Raw genomic sequence first — 19,633 nt, 5'->3', positions numbered from 1 at the left:
CCCCAGCTGGTTTGGACCAACCAGATAAATGCTGAACCATTAAGAATCGATACATGTTTCCACCATTGTGACAGGTTATGCTGCACGTAGCTAACCTTACTTTAATTAGTTTATTTAAGCTCACTAGTACATTTAAATAAAGAGGGAAGGTAATAGTATAAACCCTCTAATTTCTGTTGCCTGGAAAAAAAAAAAATAAAAACAGCCCTGCATCAAATGCTTATTGAAACTGAAACATATGTATTAACATATGGCAGAATTTCACTTACTGTATGTTTTAGTGCAGAGCTGATGAGGAAGGCATCTGTGCTGAGAGCATCTGAATGGAGGCTCAGATAATGAGCTGAGCTCAAAAAATACACTCTGAAAGGTTGGGATGTGTCAAAGTGCCCTGCAGTTGATTTGTGTCAGAGCTGAAAGAATACACTCCAGTCTCACACAGGTACATGGCTGGGCTTTCCTTTCTGCACCAGGGCCCTTTGGAGTGCTCCTCTGCTGCCAAGGGCTCCTGCTTTGGAAGTCCTGGACAATTCTAAACCCCACACAAGTGGTCTCACACCAGAAATACCGACACAACTTCTACTTGGAGCTTAAGCAAGCACTGTTACAGTATTGTTGTTTAACAAAGGGCAGGTGAACTGGGGAGCCAAAACATCAAGCTCAGATCTGGGTTTGAAGTTCTCTTCAGGGCAGCAGCTCTTTGGAGCTGAGGTTTGGTTTTGCACTCCCTTCAGACAGGTTCAGTTGTGAGCACAAGCTCTGTGCTCAAACCAGACACCCTGAGGGACAAAAGCAAACTTCCCGTGCTGATCCTCACCCTGGTCATGCAGACTCTGGAGTTTTACACCCAGCCAGGTATTCTGCTTGTGGGATGAACCCCTGAGCACTGTGACTGTGAACCATTTCTCCTGCTCACAGTGATGTAGGGTTTCAGCAAACTCTTGCTGCCAGCTCCTGATATTATTACTGGGCACTACAAAGCCACATTGTTCTACACCTATTTACTGGAAGTAAGATATGAGGATACCAGGTGTAATTGCTTTACTGCCCTAAGGATAGAAGTCTTTCTGCTTTGACCACAGTAGGACACCTGCATCCCTCAACCACAGCTTACCTGGCTCCTGCAAGATGCTTTCAAAGCATCCAGTTGCTACTCAGTGACCCAGAAAAAAGTTTACCACCTACTCACAAACCATCATTTTGAAATGCTGTGCCTCTTATTTAATGCAAGGAATCTTAAGGTTCTTCAGAGTGTGGGCTGTGTATTAAATGTGTGAACCACTTCTGTACCATTGTGCAAATCACATATTTTGATATGAAACCGTACTCCAGGGATAATTCCTTAAAAAAAACCCCAGTGATTATTGAGACCAAGGAAAAGTATTTAATAGGAGTACATTGCTTTTCAGGGAAGCAAGAAATCTTCCAGGCATGGAGCTTAGGGACATGGTTTAATGGTGGCCTTGGCACTGTTGGGTTTACACCTGGATTCAAAGTTCTTTTCCAACTTAAATGATTCTGTGATTCTGTTAAGTAAAGAAAATAAGTTGGCATGACTCAAACTGTCTGTTTCTCTGAAACACCAAAAAAAGGTGATACAGAGAAGTCATCTCTCTGTACACATCAAAACTCCATTTTCTGACAAGCTTTGAATCTGTTGCATTTCCATTTTTACCTGTACTGAAGAAAATTCTGGAGGTCCTGTCACGAAGAGATTTCAGTTTGTGGCCTTGGAACACAAATATTTTTTTTATTTATTTCTTGAACTCCACCCAGGTACAAACTTCTCCTTCAGAGGAAGGACAGGTTGTCTAATTTGGGGTAAAGCTACATGAGGGATGTCTTGTTCCTGCAGGTGCAAATGCCTTGGCTGAAAGTGTAAATGTGCTGCACTCACTTCAGTTGTTGAAGATGGCATTAATCCTCTTCCTCCTCCTCCTCCTCCTCCTCCGCTCGGTCCCTTCACTAGAGGTCACCTCCCACAGACACGGCACAGACAGGAGATACCTGCCTGCTTCTCCCCTGCTTTGAGACAAAATCAAGGCAAGTAATTTCAGCTCTTTGAAGGCAGGTTTGTGCTAAAGACCTGGATTTTATGCTGAAGTGGCTGACACTAATACAATTTGGGGGATAAGGGGTAGCCTTTGGCAGCAGACACTGAGTTGTATCATCCTCAGCCAACACAGGAAGATTTTCCAGAGCTTGTCTCTTAACACCTTGAATAAACCCCCGACTTAAATCCACCTTGATTAAGAGCAAACTAGATTATGTATGCACAGGAGCACACAAAATAATATTTAAATGTCTGTTCAGGTATGTAAATAATGCTGTGAACTGAGTCTTGGAGTTGTGCTCTCAGTGAGGCACAGGCCTAGACAGTGAGCTTGGCTCTGCTGGGTCCCAGCCCACTGCTGCAATCACAAGACTATTCCCCAGTATGGATTTGTCTATCCCTTATGTCTTTTCCATCATCTCTAAACTTGAGTGACTCCTATGACTAATGTGATTGTAAGTCATAAAACATTAAGTTATGACACAATCAAATCAAAGCCAAGAAATTCATAGTTAGGGTGTAGGCTACATTCTTAACTCAAAACCAGAAAAGCAGCATTACAGGGTAAACAAAAGGCTGAAGTGTCAGCCCTCATTTTTCATTTTTGGGCTCTTATCAGTTTGTATCAATTTAAGCCTTTTTTAAATATGTAATTTCTTTGACTTATTTTTTCCCTCTAGGAACTGAAAATTATTCTGCTTTGAGGTCTGGAACCTGCCATACAATAAACACTACTTAATTGGGACATGCTTAATAGGGATGGCCACTTTAATGGGACATCTCCTAGGGAACCTATTTATGTTAATGAGACTGAATGACAATGACTGTTTCTTAAGTGGGGCAACAAAAAGGAAAAAACTCCACTTAACAGGGATGCACTCAGCTGTTACTAGTTTGTTAAGTGCTTAACCAGGTGTTAAATAGGTCTAAAATTCTGAGCTTCTATCTTTTAATTCAAAACTGGGAAATGAAAACATTTACATCATGATGAAATGTAGTGTTATGATCTGTAAAGTGGCATTTAGTGTGAAGTAAGAGCCAGACTTTTAGAATAGAAGTTCTCAACTCCAAAGGGAGCTTCTCTCTCCAGGCATGGAGCTACCTGTAGATTGGATTCATTCAGATTCATGGCAAAAGGTAGCAGTGAACCCAAATTGTTCTATTTATGAATCCTGTATTTTACCCTCTTACCCCAAAGTCTTTCCATGCTGTAATTTGAATAAAAAGATGGGAGGAAAAAAAATAAAATAGGAAAGCTTCTTAATTCTCAGTGACCCTTAGGTCCCTAAGATGATATCTGAAGACTTCCAGGAACCTCCAGAAGCCTGTAAACCATCTTGAAGGTTATTCTCTCCCTGTAGCTCTTTTGTGCTCTGCTGTTTCCTCTGTAAATATGTATCCATGTTTCAGGGGGGGGAACAAGAGACCATGTCAAAAAGTTGTCTGAAAAACAAAAATCCCGTCTTAGACGACAGCTATATGAATTTGGGGACTCTCCCAGGCAAACCAAGACATCTGATTATGCCATTGTATCCTGTTTGGCAAAGGAGAGAGTGAAGGGAAGTGATAGACATGAGGGGCAGATGGAGTTTGCCTAATGTGTCTGTTCTTTTCTTCGCTGCCTTTTCAATTTAAGAATGTAGCAAAATAGCAGCTGCTCATAATTTCATGAATCAAGAAGTATGTAAATTTCAGCTACAAAATTTGTTGCATAGTTAGACACACACACACACACAAAGAAGGGGGGAAAAAAAGGAAAAAGATCTTGCTTGCATCTACAACTTTCTTAATCTGGCATGCAAATTTAGCTTTCAGGCCTGGTTTGCCTCTCATTTAACAGTGAACCCGAGTGGCTCAATCGATTTCGCTGCCGTCATGTAGGATAATTCCATGGGATAATGGAGAGCCTGGCATGAAAAGCTCCACTGGTGCCCCTGAGCCACCACGGGGGTTTGTGCCCTACCTCTGCTGCCCGGCTGCAGGTGGAGGGAAGGAGGGAAGGGGTTTTGGTGGGAATGTTTCCCTGAGCAGGGGCTGTGAAGAGCTACCTGAGGATGCTGACAAGCCCAACAGACCGAGATGGAAATCACTCTCCTCGTGTTTCAGTCCCTAACAGCCCCCCAAATTAAAAGATGGAAAAAGTGACTGGAAATGCATCATCCACATGTATAAAACAGTGCTCAGGAGGGGCTGGGATCGGGGCCTCCACACACCATACAGCTGGTTCTAGTTTTCAGACAAGATTTACTAAACACATGTAAACCGTGCATATCTGTTTGAATACTTTTTGTGCAAATAACTTCCTCTGTGGTCAAGCTGTTCCTCTCAGATCCAGGCTACAGATCTGTGCTTTATACTTTTTTTACCCTTGGATTTCCACCAGTATCAGTTCACACTCAGAGTACGAAACTGTGAAGGAGGGAACTGAGCTTGGCAGCAAGAGTCAGGAGAATTTACAGTGCAAAACACTGAGCAAAACTCATGGTACAGGGCAGGAATCATCCCTTGCTTTGCTCCATCTGAGGCAGTGGGGCAGATCCTGAGCAGCTGTAAACAGCCCCACCACTGCACGTTCCACAGGAGCTGCAAGCATTTCCATCACTTGGCCCAACAGCCTCTTGCAGATATGCAACATTTCACCAGCTCTGGAGGGGTTCCTCCTGATTTATACCCCCCGAGTGAGCAAGCAGAGCCAGGGTCTTTCTTCACCAATTAGAAGCACCCCACAGTTATATCTGCCAAATGCCACGAGTTCCAACTCTAAACACAGAGCAACAGCTGAAAGTGGACATGAAGAAGCAGGAGGGGCAGAGTTTTATGATTGATGTTTTATTGGAATCATATTTAAAAAAAGAAAAGCATTTCGCATATTTCACAGAGGTATTTCATGTGCAAATTTAATATGAATCCTCTTCTTGTTAAACTCTTACGTGATCTATGTACTTCAGTATATAAAACACACTATAGGACAACTATGAACAAGTTTATTAAAACAACTTGGGCTCCTGTTGACATCACCAACCGCACAAGTGCTTGCTCAGATCTTATCAGCCTCTCCTTATATTTCAGGTTACCTACTTGCTCGTTTTCCCTATATATCTTTCATTGTTACAAGAATTCAACTCCTGGGCAGATCTCACAGATAAATCTGCTTGTCTGTTTGGGGAATATGGCTCTAGTTCTAATTTTGCAGACTTCGTTCAGGCAATACTCCCCCTGACTGCAGGGATTTTTGCCTGAGTAATCCTTTCAGAATTGGACTCTCCGTGATTCTCATTTACTTAACAACTTGGCATTACATCTGTAAAATATTAGCCTGGTAATGTAAAATATCAAATTAGATTTATGCATTAATCTAATCTATATATGAAGCTTGATAGTCAGTTCTGTTACACTGCATTATTGCAATTCCAGGCATTCTGTGTCATTTCACATTTATTCTGATGATGCAAGAGAACCAAGGAGTGAGACTGATAGATCAAATTTGGTAGCCCATGCATGTAAAAGTCTGAAACTCTGAACAAAATTTAAAATCAATTTCTACTTTCAGATAAACCTCGTAAATGTTTTCCTATCAATGACAAATAAAGAAGAGCACACACAAAAAGCTAATCTGAAATAATCAACAGAGTAACAAGCTATTAAGCAGGGAAAAGCAGGTCAAAATACGTAGCCAAACTGCAAAGTATTCTCTAAAAATCCTTGAAGAGGACAAACAAGCAATTGTTTCTTTTCTGTTGCAGTCTGAAAAGTAAAAAATTACTCCTCCATACATGTTCATAAACTGCATTTATAAACACTGTGCACAACTAAATTATATTTGTTTCCTCCAGGTTGGCTCCCCTTAAACACATTTTTTCTCCTCCTTGCTGTTTTTGCTTTTTCATATAATCCCTTCACAAAAGCAGCTCTTATGCCCATGGCCCTGCTTCAGCAGCCAGTCCCAAACAGCAGCCACTTAAGGACACGTTAAATTAAAGTTTTGTGTGTGCTTTGGTACCTTTAAAAACTGGATTCTTGGAGACAACCTACCAACACATTATTCTTACATCTTAAAGCCATTTACTTCCCTTTATGAATGCTTCCAATTTGTTTTACTCTTGTTGGGCCAAATCCAGCTTGTTATTTACAGAAAGAACACAACAAGATTAATAGGATGTGGTCTGTACTAGCCCACACCCCTGGAAATTCATAGTGATCCCATCAATTCTGTATAATTTCTTTGGATTCATAGCAGGTTAAAGCCCCAATCCAGGATAATGCCAAGCAGATGCTGACAAGGGCCAGCACATGAATGGGGAGAATCGTGGCCAGAATAAAACTGGATCTCTTTATTCCAAAGAAGAAGGTAATGTTTACATACAAAATATTACATGGATTTGTTTTTCCCCCCGTTTGGTAATTTGTCACCATCTGGACACCAAATAGGAAATGATGCAACACCAGGGGGAAAACCCCCAATTTATTTCATACATGTTACTAAAGAAAGACTGGATTGATGTGCTACCCCAAGCACTTTGGCTCACTCGGTGTCACAACAGGAACAGGTATGGTCTCTTAAACATGAGGTTCTCCACACTGAAATGTTTCCTGTGGGACACGGCATCAGTTTTGCCAGTGTATGGCAGCTGCAGTGAACTCAGGGCTTCCTCTAAGGCTGTCTATTTTCTCCCTTTCTGCATTAATTCAGAATTACTGTTTCTCCTTCCCCAGCATTCTCATGCAACCACCCCAAACACAGTTGTGTTTGCAGAAAATCACAGTTGTGCTAAGTCAGTCACAATGTTCACATTTCTAAGAAAAGATATGCTTCCCCAAATGAAACCTCACCCTCATTATTGGAGGACAAACCACCTTAGACACCCCAAACACCACAGATCACAACACAGGCACCCGTGGGGGACCCACTGAGGGATGTGACTACCGTGGGGGGACAATGGGACCAGAAAGCCCAGCTGGAGGAAAGCAGCAGAGGGATATTCCCTTCTTCCGTCCCACGTGAAGTGTTTGTGTTTGGAAAGTGAAAGAAAAACCTTCCTTCTCTTTCCTTTGCCAAGGCAGCTCAGCTCTGCACTCACCCACTTGTGTGCAAGGGAAGGAAAGGGGAACTGGAGGTGAGGGAGCAGCTCTGAGCTGCTTCAATTGTACTTTTCTTCCTTCTCCTCCTTGCTGCTTCCCTGCCCTGCAACCCACGAGATTTTGATCTCCCAGTGACCACAGGTGCTGCTCCATTCTCCAGAATGGAGAAACTGGGGGAGGATCCAGGGAGTCCTTTCATGCCACAAAGAGCCCTGTGCCAGCAGCCAACCACAGCTCCTGTCCCCAGCCACAGCCACTAAACCAGCTCTCCTGCCACTGGCAGAGTGGCACAAACAGAATAAGGTGAGGTTCAGAACACAGAAAGGCATTTAAAATAATAATGCAGGCTTCAGATCCTTATTCTAAAGTAATTTGTGGAATATTGGAGCGGAAGATTCAGCAGAAACTGGGAGAAATACCTAGCTGGGACAGAGTTAGTGGAGGTGAAAGCAGAGCCAAAATGGACCTGAGCAGGGAGGGAGACGGGAAGAGCAAGGACCTGAAGTGAGGAAGTGGCTGCATGAAGTGGGTTCATGGTAGGAATAGCAAGAGTTAAATACCAGAAAAAGAAAAAAAGGATGTGCAAAACCGAAACCCCAAACCTCTAAGGGAAACCAGTAAAAGTAAAAAACATGAAAGTTTTCAAGTGAGAAAAAAGGTGGGAATTTTTCCTGGGAACATAACCTACTAACTTGTCTGCTGATCCCTTTAGAGGGCAGAAAAGATAAATTCCCAAATTTATGAATAAGACCAGCCTAAGTCAGAGAGAAGAGTGCCGCATGGAGCGTGAGGAATCAATGTGCCTCCCATCCAACAAAATCCTGGCTCTGTTACCATCCTGAGCATTGGATACGGGATGAGAAGGCAAGGACAGTGCTGACAAATTAGAACTGGGGTGAACCATACCCTGAGAGAAATTCAGTATCAAATTTACTCACTCCAGCTCCAGGGAATGCACACCCCAATGGATCCTTTCGTCCTCTAATTCTTTCTGCTGTTCCAGATGTTGGCCAAAACACAACCATGCATCTGGATGGAACATTTGCTGAGAAAAGCAGCTGTTTGAGGGAAATGTTGTGGGAGCTCTTTTGGGGTCTTCAGTAACTCCTGCTGCACATGGCAGACACCACTGCAGTGCCATCCCATGTTTGTGTTGGTGTGGGTTGATCCACAAATCCTCAAGGAAGATCTGTTGTGGGTTATGCTGGATCCTCATAAATGTCTTCAGAGTTACCCAGCAAGTAACCACACTGGACAAATTTACTTTGCTTTTAATTGTGTCTGTTTTCCCTGCCCTCTGTGAGAACTGCTTCCTCCTCTTCCACCTGCCAGAGTGTATCTGTGGCTGTGCAGCGCTCACAGGCTAACAGAAATCCTAGGATTTTGTGCTTGGATCCTGTGTGCTGCCATCTACGTGATTTCTGCTAAAACTTTCTCAATTTCCCAAAGAATGTGGGAATTGCCATGTTGGTTGAGAAAACAAGGGTCCATCCAGCTGAGTGACCACAGCTGGACACACAGGTAATTGTGGGCAGGCACAGGGGATATTTCTCCCTGCTATTTTCCCTGTTCCCAACCATTTTCTGCTCAGGGGCTTTCCTGAGTTTCTACATATCACAGTGTCCACATCACTGGCCAAACCCTCAGGCAATTTATGTGCTGCAAAACCTCTGGCTACTACCAGAGATATAAATCAAGCAGAATTAGAGTCATTGACAATAATTGGGGAAAAAAATAATCTGTGATTTGGAAGACATATATGAGTTTTGATCTTAATTTGGACTAAATCTCCCAGGAACATAAATTATCTGTTTGACTGTCTCTGTTCCCTGCCATCCCTTGTGGAATCTTGCTGTGCATTGGCATGGAGCAGTAAAAGATATCTCAAATCCAGTTTATGGTGAACAGAAGGGCACTTCCACAGTGGAGAGTGGTGGGATTATGGAATGAGGAGCTCCTTTCCAGCAGGCACAGGCAGCCAGGGAAAAAAATCAGCTGAAGAAAATGCAAAGATGAGAGCTGTGAAGTGAGGAGGGAAGGGGCTGGATAAGAAGCAGATAGGGGTACAGAGAAGGCTCTGGAGGAACTCATTTAGGGAAATTGATAGAAGTTTAGGAGTCAGTTAACATGAAAATTAGAAGAAAAAACCAGAAGGATGCTTGGAGAGAAGACCAAAAAGTTACAAGTGCTGGGAGAAGCAGCACCTCATCTTTCAGTGTCCTGGCCAAGAAATCCAGCCAGGTTCATTAAGTCATTAAGGCAAAGAGAAGCCTGAGTCCAGCGATCAATACTGGGCTCATTGTCCAAAATATCCTCATGAATGCAGACTGATGCCCAGGGGAGCAGCCCTGCTAAGGAACTGCTCCCAACCAGTTTGGGACCTTTGGAATAAAGATCCATTTTCTTCAGTATTCCAGATGATGACATGAAGAATAACAGAAACAATTTTCTGTGATGGCCCAAAGTGCAAATACACTCATTAAAGAGCTGTAGCAGTGAGATCTTATGACATTATTAGGTAACAAATTTTAATGCGATTTTCACCCAATTCCTAAAAATTAATCTGCACAACATACTTACAAATATTTTGGATGTATCAAGCACTACTAGTTGCTACAATCACTTGAGATTTAAACTTCAAATCCACTGTGCTTTCTTTTCCAGTCCTCTATCAGTGCCCGTTGAAAGAAGTTAGCATTTACACAGCTCAAATCTAACTTTAGAAAAACCCTCCTCGAATGAACAGATGAGAATGATTCCTCAAAACATAATAACCCAAAGAAAACTTTATTCTAACCACCTTCCTGCAAGGGTGCACCCAGTTTTCCAAGCTCCCTCTCCCACTGCACACAGGTACATTTCAGCAGGAACACAAAGCACATTATCGCCTGCTCCAAGGAGTTCTGTAGCCTGCAGGATCTTTGCAGAATCCAGCCTGAAGAAATGCAGCACTTTGAGAAAACAGAGCTGTCAAGCAAGATTTCCTTGAGCTTGCTGCCACACAAAACGGCAAACGAGGGACTTGATCCTGCATGGAAGACAATAGGAATTATAGGTGCTCAGCGTTTGTCTTCTGGCAGAGTTAAGATTTCTCAGTAATTCCCCAAATCAGCCGTACTGCTGTATACTTATTCAAAATTACGTAGCTAAAAGCTTTGGTATGTAGCCACAGAGCTTTTATTTCAAATTGGCAATAATGTAACTTCTGCAAAAAAAGCGACTACAATAATGTTAAAAATATCATGAAATGTTATTTATATCAGGATTCATTTGTTACCCCATATGACAATCATTCATATTTCTTGACAGATATAAACCTCCGCTTAACACATTAGTATCATAAATATTACCAGATATAACACTGTAATTTAATACCTACCAACTGTATTTTAAAATATTACTCAATTTAAAACTTTGGATTTTAACCAGATGTGTTTCCAGAAAATGATTCGGGTCAGATGCTTTCTTTCTTTTCCCTTTTCTGTGCACACGCGTTCAAAGCGGAGCATTCCTATGTGATTTATTGTGCCGTGACTGTGTGCCCCGAACCTAAAACAGCACCACGATACTTCATCCTTGAGCCTTACACACCTGCAGTCCAAACTAACAAGAGAAAACATCTACATGGCACGGCAGGAGCCTTTGAAATGTCTTTTTGCAGTTGCCTGGACACAGAACAGACTGGTAGAACAGGGAGGCAGCGGAGAAAGGGTGAAGACACGAACTCCAGCCTCTTTCATCTAGAAAGGGGGGACCATGGAGAGATTAGAGGAAAGGATTTTGATTAGATCACTGGAATGTGAAATGATGCTTCCCAGGATTAAAATCCTATTTTAGAGCTACCAAACCGGTTACGGCGTTACTGGGAATTGAGAGGCTCGCGCAGCTCCATCCCTGCTCTGTCCCCGGCTGTCGCTCCCAGCACCCCACACCCTCTCCCCGGAGCAGGGGGGACCCCAATCCTCTCCAGCATCACCCCAGCAAGGAGCTGCCCTCCCTCCAAGCATGGCACTTCTGGGGAAGAAGGAGTTTCCTTCTCCAAGGGCATCCCTGGGTCCAGCCCCACGGCACTGCCGGGGAGGCTCTTGGATTTCGGTCTCATTGGGCCCCCAGTTTAGATCACCACATCGAGGTCTGACATTTTCATAACCAAATGCCATTAGTTTTATTCCCAGCACAGCCCACCAACAATCTGAAGGTCTGTAGTCGTCGGGCTGATCATTACGTGGAACCCATTAACATAAAACCCGCCATCGCAATTAGTATCTTTGTAAGCAGCAGCCTCAGCAAAAAGTGGAAATGGAGGCTGAAATAATGGTGCTCTTTCAAAGGAGGCCGGCAGCAGATTGGGAAATAATCTGTGGCAATTGCTCTGCCGCTGCCTCTGCCGTAACTTCTCCAAAGACAGGCAGAGCCATTTCTAAGCAGGCAGCCCAGGGGCTTGAGCCAGCACTAAATTCACTCGGTGATCAAATACAATTTTAGGAAAAAAATCTACAATCGCTCACTTGGGGGGGGGAGGAGATATTTTCCTTTTACAGATGAAGTGCAAACCAGCGAAAGTAGCTGTATTTGGAAAAATACCGTGCAGCTTATTGATTCCAGAGGGGACAGGTACAGACCTTGGCTTTGCCCGTTTCCCAGTAAAACCAGGGAACGCTTTCGAGGGGGGCGAGGTATCCGCAGTGTGTGCACTGGTGTGTTTTGTCAGGAGATGAGCCTGCTAAAATGTTCTGCGCTTTTCAGGAAGGGAACAAGGAAAATGTTCATATTTATAGCAACATTATTGTTTAGAACAAAATAAGTTATTTCATCCTTTTAATCTCCGTTTCTATGGATATCCTGCGCGGGGCTGGGATCTGATTTTCCAACCTCCGTGCGATCCGTCTCTCCTCGGCACCGGCCCTGGCAGGAGCGCCTGGCCGCGCTAAAGAAATCCCGTTCCAGGCGCTCCCGGGCCGCCCCGGACACCGGGAACCCGCTGCCCTCGACGCACTTTTTCATTGTTGTTTCCCCTAAACTCTCCGCACTTGGCTAATTTCAGCCCCGCGGCTCCCCGAGCGGGCTCCCCCTCCCCGCCCCGCGCCGCCGCTCCGGGCACCATTAGCCGGGCGATGACCCCGCACCGCCCCGCATCCTCCCGGCCCGGCATCCCCGCGTCGGGCCGTGTCCGCATCCTCCTCCCCGAGCGCCGTAACCCGCGCACTCCCCGCACCGCGGTGTCCCCGCGTTCCCCGCCCCGCACCGCCGTGTCCCAGCATCCCCCGCCCCGCACCGCCGTGTCCCCGCGTCCCCCGCCCCGCACCGCCGTGTCCCCGCGTTCCCCGCCCCGCACCGCCGTGTCCCCGCGTCCCCCGCCCCGCACCGCCGTGTCCCCGCATCCCCCGGCCCGGCGCGGCCCCGCTCTCCGCGCGCGCGCTCGTCCCCGCGTTCCGCCCCCCCCCCCGCGGCGTGTCCCGCGTCCCCTCCTGGCGCGGGGTTCCCCTCGGGAGCGCGCAGGGGGCGCCGTGAACGCGCAGCGCCCCTTCCACCCCCCCCCCTCAACACCCCCCCCACCGCGAGCGCGCGGGCCGAGTCCGTGTTCCGGGCGGGCTCCAGGCCGGGATTTGGGCGCTCCCTGCCCGCCTCCCTCCCCCTTGCCCCCCCGCCCCTCCTCCCCCCTCCTGCCGGCTCCCTCCCTCTCTCCCTCCCTCCCTCCCTCCCCCTCCCTCCCGGCTCCTGAACTCCAGCCCCTCTCTCTCTATCAGCCGCTCACTCTGTCTCAATATGTCTCAAGATGGCGGCCAATGTGGGATCGATGTTTCAATATTGGAAGCGCTTTGATTTACAGCAGCTGCAGGTCAGGCTCCCCCGCTCGCCGCACCGGCCGGGCCGCGCCGCCGGACCCCCCCCTCCCTCCCTTCTCCGCCTTCCCTCGGGCCCGGCCTCCCCCTCCTCCTCCCGCTGCCGGCCCGCGCCGCCTAAAGGGAACCCCCCGCTCCGCCCGGCCGCGGCGCTCCGCTCCCTCCGCCCCCCCCGCCATCGATCACCGGCCCCATCGGAAATTGATCCTCTTTGTTCAATTCATCGATCAGCCCAAGATGGCGCCGGAGCCGCCGCTGCCGGGGCTGCCGCCGCTTCGCCCGCTCCGTCCCGGGCTGCTCTTTCCCCGCTCCGCGCTCCCCCCCGGCGGCGGGGCCGTGCGGGGCCGGCGGGCGCGGCGGGACTCCCGGCGGCCGCCGCTCCTTTCCCCGCCCGCCTTCCTCCCTCTTCCCTCGCCCGCCGCCTGCCCCCCTTTCCCGCCGCCGCGTCCCCGCCGCTTTTCCCCCCGCCGGGAGCCGGGGAAAGTTTACCGAGTGCTGGGACTTTGTGTGGGGGCGCCGGGCGGGCTGGCGGTGCAGGCGCGGAGCGGCGGGGGCTGGGGGCGCTGTGGTGCCGGGCGGGCGCTCCCCGCCGCCGCCGCGGGGTGCCGGCCCCGGCTCCGCTCGGCTCCGCTCCGTTCCGCTCCGCTCCGCCGGCCCGGGGCTCCGGCCGCCGCCCTGCCACCGCCGCGGGCACCGCGGGAGGGGACGCGGGGGGAGCCCGCTGGCAGGGAGGGGAGGGGAGGGAACGGCGGAGGGTCCCGCGGGGTGGGAAAGGGGCGAGCGGCCGGTGCGCGAACAGGGGAGCTCGGGAGGGCAGCGGCAGCGCCGGGCGCGGGGAGGGGCGCGGGGCCGTCCCGGCCGGCGGGGGAGCATCGCGGCGCATCTCCCCGCGGCGGCGGGAGGGCACGTTACATAATTCACGGGCTCTCCAGCCTCTCCTGCTGTCCAGGATCTGACAGATGAGCGGAATATTGATGCTTTACTGTGCTGGCTCGGGAGAGCCCCAGAAGTGCCGTTTCCTGCGGGGGAAAGTCCTCGCGGACCGGCCTTCCCTTCCCCCTGCCCCGGGGGAGCATCCCCGGGGGAATCGCGGCCCCACGGTTTAATTGAGTTGCCGGGCTACAGATAAGGCCGGGGCGGGCCGGGGGGGTTGTCAGGCGCTCTATCGGTGCTGCTCCCGCCGTGAATGGGATTGCAACACGCGTGTCTCCCAGTTGATTGGCGCAGGAAGGCGCTGCCCTGCCTCTCCAAACCCGCCGCTGCCTCCCGTTTAAATAAATTGGCTCGAAAGCCGGGCGGCTGCCCACCCTGGCCCCCGTGGAAGGCGGCGGTGGAGCGGGCCGGAGGCTGCGGCAGGCGGAGGGAGGGATGGTGCGCTGATGCCGGGCAGAGCCGCGTTCCCGCTGGAGGTGAGGGGATGCTGCGGGGGCCGGCGGCGGGACACGGCTCCTGCCGCCCTCCCTTCCCTCGGCCGGGCGTGCGGGAGCGATGCTGAAACTCCCACCCCAGCAGCCCCCGACACGGGAAGTGCTGCGTGGGATCAGTGCTGGGAGGCAGGTCCCTTCCGACTTTCAGGTGCATTAGGAGGTGGGGTAAAGTAGCGTTTTGTTTCCAGGGTTCTCTGTCGTCTTCCGCCCCCCCCCCCCCCTTTCGCGTTGTATTGTTTCTTTTAAAGGTTTTGGATTAAGGTAGACTTGGCTGAACTTTGCTAACTTGAAAGGGTTCTTAATAGTGACCCGGAATACCTACAGGAATACGGAAAATGAGATCCAGATGTAGAATTGTATAAAATAAAAATGGATTAAATTAAGATGTAGTTAAACGAGGTCTGACATCTCTAATTGTGGACTTTTGCTTTTGCCTCTGTGTACGTGTGGCTGTGCTTGCTTAGCATAGGGAAATAAACGCTCTGAACATCGCTGCCGTGGTGTTACATTTAACGGTGAACAAGTCTAAATATTGTCTATAAAAATAAAGCCTTCAGAAATGCTTATTGATTAAAACATATTATGCTAAAGTATCTATCATGTAAATTAAATTCTAAAATGTAATGAACACAGCCAAATGGCATTTTGATAGATTGTTCTATTCTGTTTTTGGTAAAAAATAGCTCACTTTTATAATAATTTAATTTCTGTGCATACTGTAAAACCTGTTGTGGAGTATCGCTGTGCAAACCTTAATCTCGTTTTTGCAGACTAAATGTGACAGTCTGACTTGAACAGCTTGCAGCTTCTCCTTTGAAGCATTCTGGTAACGCCAGCTTAGAGTTGTTTGAACAATATTCATTACCTGCTTTTGAGGACTGGTGATTATTTATCCGTGCTGCGGATTGAGGCTGTTCACCTGTTGGCAGGTTCACCAGGCAGGCTGTGAGCAGCGCAGAGTTTGTTAACTTTGCATACACTCAGTCTGCAGAGAGCCCTGGAGTGACCCAGGAGGGAGCGAGTACCTTCCTCCTTATGCAGAATAGTTAATTTGTTTCAAATTAGCTTTTTCTTTTCTTTTATTTATTTATTTTTTTTAACCCACCCATCTGCACGAAGAGGTAGTGTAATATTTACTCCCACTTGCAGATGAAGCAATGTGCTTTTAAAACCATTCCCAGGGATGAAGTTCAGTCCCACAGAACTGTCCATGCCTCCCTCCTTCCCCGTCCTTCCCTGGCACTGACGTATTTCGAGCGTGGAATCGTAGAAAATAAAAATACTTCCGCGTACGCTCTGTTCCAGCATGAAAGCCTGGAGGATTTATGCTTAACAGAGTTCCACCTGAGCCCTGTGAACTCCAGCTCGTGTAGCTCAGGGTGTGAGGGCTTTGAAGCTTCTCTGTGCATGAGAAGAAAGTCGTGCAGAGCTGGGACTGGGCAGTCCCGGATCGCTGGCAGCGAGCGCTGTGTACCCGGCTGCTCCCAACTTCCTCTTCCACCTTCTGTTAGAAGGAGACATTTAACTGTTGATGAGCTTCAACCTGCTTTGTAATATTAAGCAGCAGGTTTCTCCAGATTGTATCAATATTAATTAAAAACAGGGCCAGGGACACTTTAGGGTCTGACTTTTTAAATTATTTATTTCCTTTTGCTAAATAACCCCTTGTTTATAGGGAAAGATGTTTCAAGTGTTGGAGACAGGATTAAATAATTCAGAACTTGGATTAAAGAACAAAAAGGTCTGCTCACAAATGGAATATGAGATGCAAAAATGGCAGCTTCCTACAGGTATCAAACGGGGCTCTTCACTGGAGACTGTACCTGCGAGGCATGCAGCTGAACATTAACCCTTTTCTACAGTAAAGGCTGGCATGATTCCTAAAGAAACTGTGGAATTAGCATGGCACTGCTTCCTCAGCTTGCCCTGTAGTGGTAGATGGACTCATGTTTGGTGGGGAGGGAGTTGCAGTGCTCAGAGTAAACAGACCCTCACAACCAGCGAGTCTCGTGGCAGTAAATGCAGATGAAATCACTGGAGAAACACTGCTGCCCTCGAGTTAAAGCTGCACATCCCCTTTTGGAAGCAGTTGTTTGATTGGTATCAGTTCAGCAGCGTGAAGGTAACCTGCTGTTCCATGGTCCTGGTTTGTTTGTAGTTTTTGGTGTCACCATCACCTTCACTCTAAAAACAACCTTTTGCTGGAGAAGAGGGAAAGGAGCGTCGTGTTCCCGTGGGCACAGCATGCAGCTCTCCTTGACAGCTTGCTTAATATTTCTGAATATCTGTGTATATATCAATATCAGAGGAGGCAGCTGGTCTCTCTGACTACCAGGAGTAAGTCTAGCTTGTGCCACAGCTCTGAGTTGGATCTGAGGACAAATGGAAGAAGTTAATAGCCTTTGAAAACTTAAACTACCTGTAGTTATTTTGACAATAAACACAAGTTCTCAAAATGTCATTGTAGCTTTTTAGGACAGGCTTGCATTCTGGTAAAAAGTACAGTTTCTTATTGCTTTTGAGCAGGACGGCAGAACTCATTACCATCAAGCTGGGGAGTGAAAATCTAAAGGCAGATCTTGCTAATGTGTTTGTTTTTTAAAATCTCATCCTGGTATTGCATCATATATGATTGAAGTAAGGATGGAGTATTAGTTCTGTGCAGCCTGTGACTAATTGTTTAAGGTAAACCATTGATCTTACAGAATCTGTAACAAAATCTGGAAAAACTAAGTTGTAATGAATAGCTTTATATACTGGAATATTTCTGTTACTGAATTAGAAACAGGTGGAGTTGTTGGCATCTTTTAGTTGGGTCTGATGGTACCAGAGTGCAGGCTGATCTGTGAAGGAGCTCATATGCTTCCTCAGAAGTGGAATTAGTGATTAGGTCTGAGCGTTTAATTTTGTGTATCTGTGCAGGTCATTGTAGAATTGTTTCTGTCCTAAAAGTAGACAGTGATTTTCTGTTTATAATGGCAGCTGAATGTGGATGTGGAGAAGAGTCTCCAGCTGCTGTACCCACGTTTCTGCTCCCCTCACTGGCTCAGAGAGATGTGGTGGAAGCAGCTGGGTGTTCCTGCTGGAAGATGCAGTAGAGAAAAGGGAGGGATGGCAAAGCCAGGGCACTGCTGCCAAGATCCTCCGAGAGCAGTCACTGCTCCCCTGCAGCAGGAAAGCTTTGGCAGCTTGTGGTGGTCAGGGTGATGTCCCTGGACACCCACCACACGTGGCACACCAGAGGAAAGGCCCTTGATTTGCTTCTGGCAGAAGAACTTGTCTTTCATAGGATTCCTTGAGTCCTGTTCCTTGGGGATAAATCTCTGAGAGCTTTTGTATCCCTTTTCTATTCCTGCAATGAAATAATGCCCATCAGAAATGTGGCAGAGTCAGTGCGTGCTTCGGTCACTCTGCTCTAATGCCAACTTTGTGGTTAATTGGATGATGTATTGAGAAGTGCAGTGGGGAGGATTTGGGATATGGTAATGATTGGGAGTTTTCTGAAAAAAACAACCAAAAACATGCACTGGTTGGCTGTATCTAACAATACCAAATAAGTAATGGGTGAAGCATTTGCTAGAGAAGAAATGACATGCAGTCTAAAATTCCAGTGAACAGTTATTCTTTATTTGCAAGCTGATTTGTAATGCAAAAAGTGGATGTAGAAAAATGCATAATCCAGAGTTTCAGTTTGATCACACTGAGGCCAAGAATAAAGGCAGTTTATTTATTGGGTAGAGAACAGACATGTATGTGGATGATTGGTATTTTTTAAGGCGCCAAGCAGGCAGTGTGCACTGGTTGTAGTCTTTCTATGTAAGCAGGGTGGTAAGTTCCCATCTTGTGTATCCAAGTTTTTCCTGCACGTGTGCTTGGTTCTTTCCCATATCCTTTGTGGGAAGGCCTTGAAAACCCAATGTTTCCTGTATTGGGAATATACTGACAATGGTCCTCTATGCTGGAATGGAGGAGTGGGGAGAAAGATGTGAGGATGGGAGGGGGAAAGCTGAAATGGGGTTGTTTGCAGAAGACAAGGAGTGTTGGGTGAAGAGGCTTATACTGGAGTGCTCACACATGGAACTGAGTGTACCACGAAAGATGAGAGAAACTTGGACCTCAGAAATAGTCAGAAATACTGTCCTTAAATTAGTGAACATAAGATAAATCCTGCTCATTTTGTGACATATGTTCTCAGCTTGTTTTTGTTGTCTTGTGGTTTGACAAGGCAAATCAGTGATTTCTGCCTTTATTGGCAGTTATAATGAAGAAAATAGAGGCTATTGCACTGCTTGGATTGTGAGGAACGTGGAATGCAGACAGATTGTTGGATGTTAAGTTTTTCTAAAAGATTAAACACAGTTGGGTGTAGGTTGTTGGATGTAACAAAGGTCTCCACTGCTGTCCAACAGTACTTGGATTTCCAGGAAAGCACTAGCCAGTAAGGAATTTGCAGTAGATCCTCCACTGTACCCTGGTTGTGCTCCTGTCTCCAGCAAGACACTGCAGTTCTTACTGCCCTGTTACTTGGTCCCTCCTGTGACTTAGCAGAGTTAAACATTTACCCTGAATAAAGGTAATTTTTGGTATGAAGGTGCTAAAGCCAGGAAGTGCCCAACAGCTCCTGTGTGTGTGTTACAGCAGGCAGGGTTTGAAGCTGGAGCCTGTCACATTAATGTCTAACAGCTTTTTGCCTCCCTGGCAATTCACTTGCCCCCTTGCCTTGCAATGATTTGATTCCTTTGTCGGCAGTTGGGGTAATAAGGAAGTTTCTGTGGGGGCTGGAGCTGTGCTGCCTTTCCCTGGGAGCAGGGAGGGCACCTGGGGTGGTGCTCATCCTCCTCCCATGCCTCATGGACCCCAGTGATCTGCTCTGGGAGGACAGAGAGGTGAAGATTACTCATTTTTGAAAGGCTCAAAAGCAGATGCACAGAAGTATTTTAAGCTGCTGTGTTTAGATGCTTTGAATTCCCCCATATCTTTGTGTGTCTGGTTGTGAGCACTTTGAGGCACGTACGGATGTAGGCCATGGCTGTCTCGGAGGCTTTTCAGAGGAGTTCATACATCAGAGCTGAGCAGATCCTGTGGCTCTGCTCTTTTGTGTGGAAATGTACCTTAGTGAATGAGCAAACCTGGAGACTGCAGCATCTGGGGTGCCAGCGCAAGCTTTCTGTGAATGATACGAACATTTAGGCTAAAATATGGGTAAATGGCAGCATAAATTCCATGGGAAT

General features: G+C 47.3%; 1 protein-coding gene and 1 long non-coding RNA gene across 8 annotated transcripts in view; one reads left to right on the top strand and one right to left on the bottom strand.

Moving 5' to 3' along the window:
* Nucleotides 1–4,916: 4,916 nt before the first annotated feature.
* Nucleotides 4,917–13,553, bottom strand: LOC310917147. Of its 3 annotated transcripts, none has more exons than XR_014591400.1 (4): nucleotides 13,465–13,553; nucleotides 11,755–11,865; nucleotides 10,724–10,872; nucleotides 4,917–10,160 (listed from the first exon to the last, which is right to left on the bottom strand). It is a non-coding gene; the product is annotated as an uncharacterized lncRNA (long non-coding RNA). The 3 variants fall into 3 exon arrangements; XR_014591401.1 differs by having other exon boundaries at nucleotides 11,755–11,870; nucleotides 13,465–13,552; XR_014591402.1 differs by lacking the exon at nucleotides 13,465–13,553 and adding an exon at nucleotides 12,888–13,004 and having other exon boundaries at nucleotides 11,755–11,870.
* Nucleotides 12,863–19,633, top strand: part of CUX1 (cut like homeobox 1) — a 271,503-nt gene continuing 264,732 nt past the window's right edge. For all 5 annotated transcript variants that reach the window (XM_083875168.1, XM_083875167.1, XM_083875166.1 and 2 more), the window contains exon 1: nucleotides 12,863–12,971. In XM_083875168.1, the coding sequence (XP_083731294.1) occupies nucleotides 12,909–12,971 (63 nt within the window). In that variant the 5' untranslated portion in view covers nucleotides 12,863–12,908. The remainder of the gene's footprint in view (nucleotides 12,972–19,633) is intronic.

The sequence above is a fragment of the Zosterops lateralis genome (assembly GCF_965231275.1).
Source record: "Zosterops lateralis genome assembly, chromosome: 19".
Lineage (NCBI taxonomy): Eukaryota > Metazoa > Chordata > Aves > Passeriformes > Zosteropidae > Zosterops > Zosterops lateralis.
This window is presented reverse-complemented; position numbering and strand designations above follow the sequence as displayed.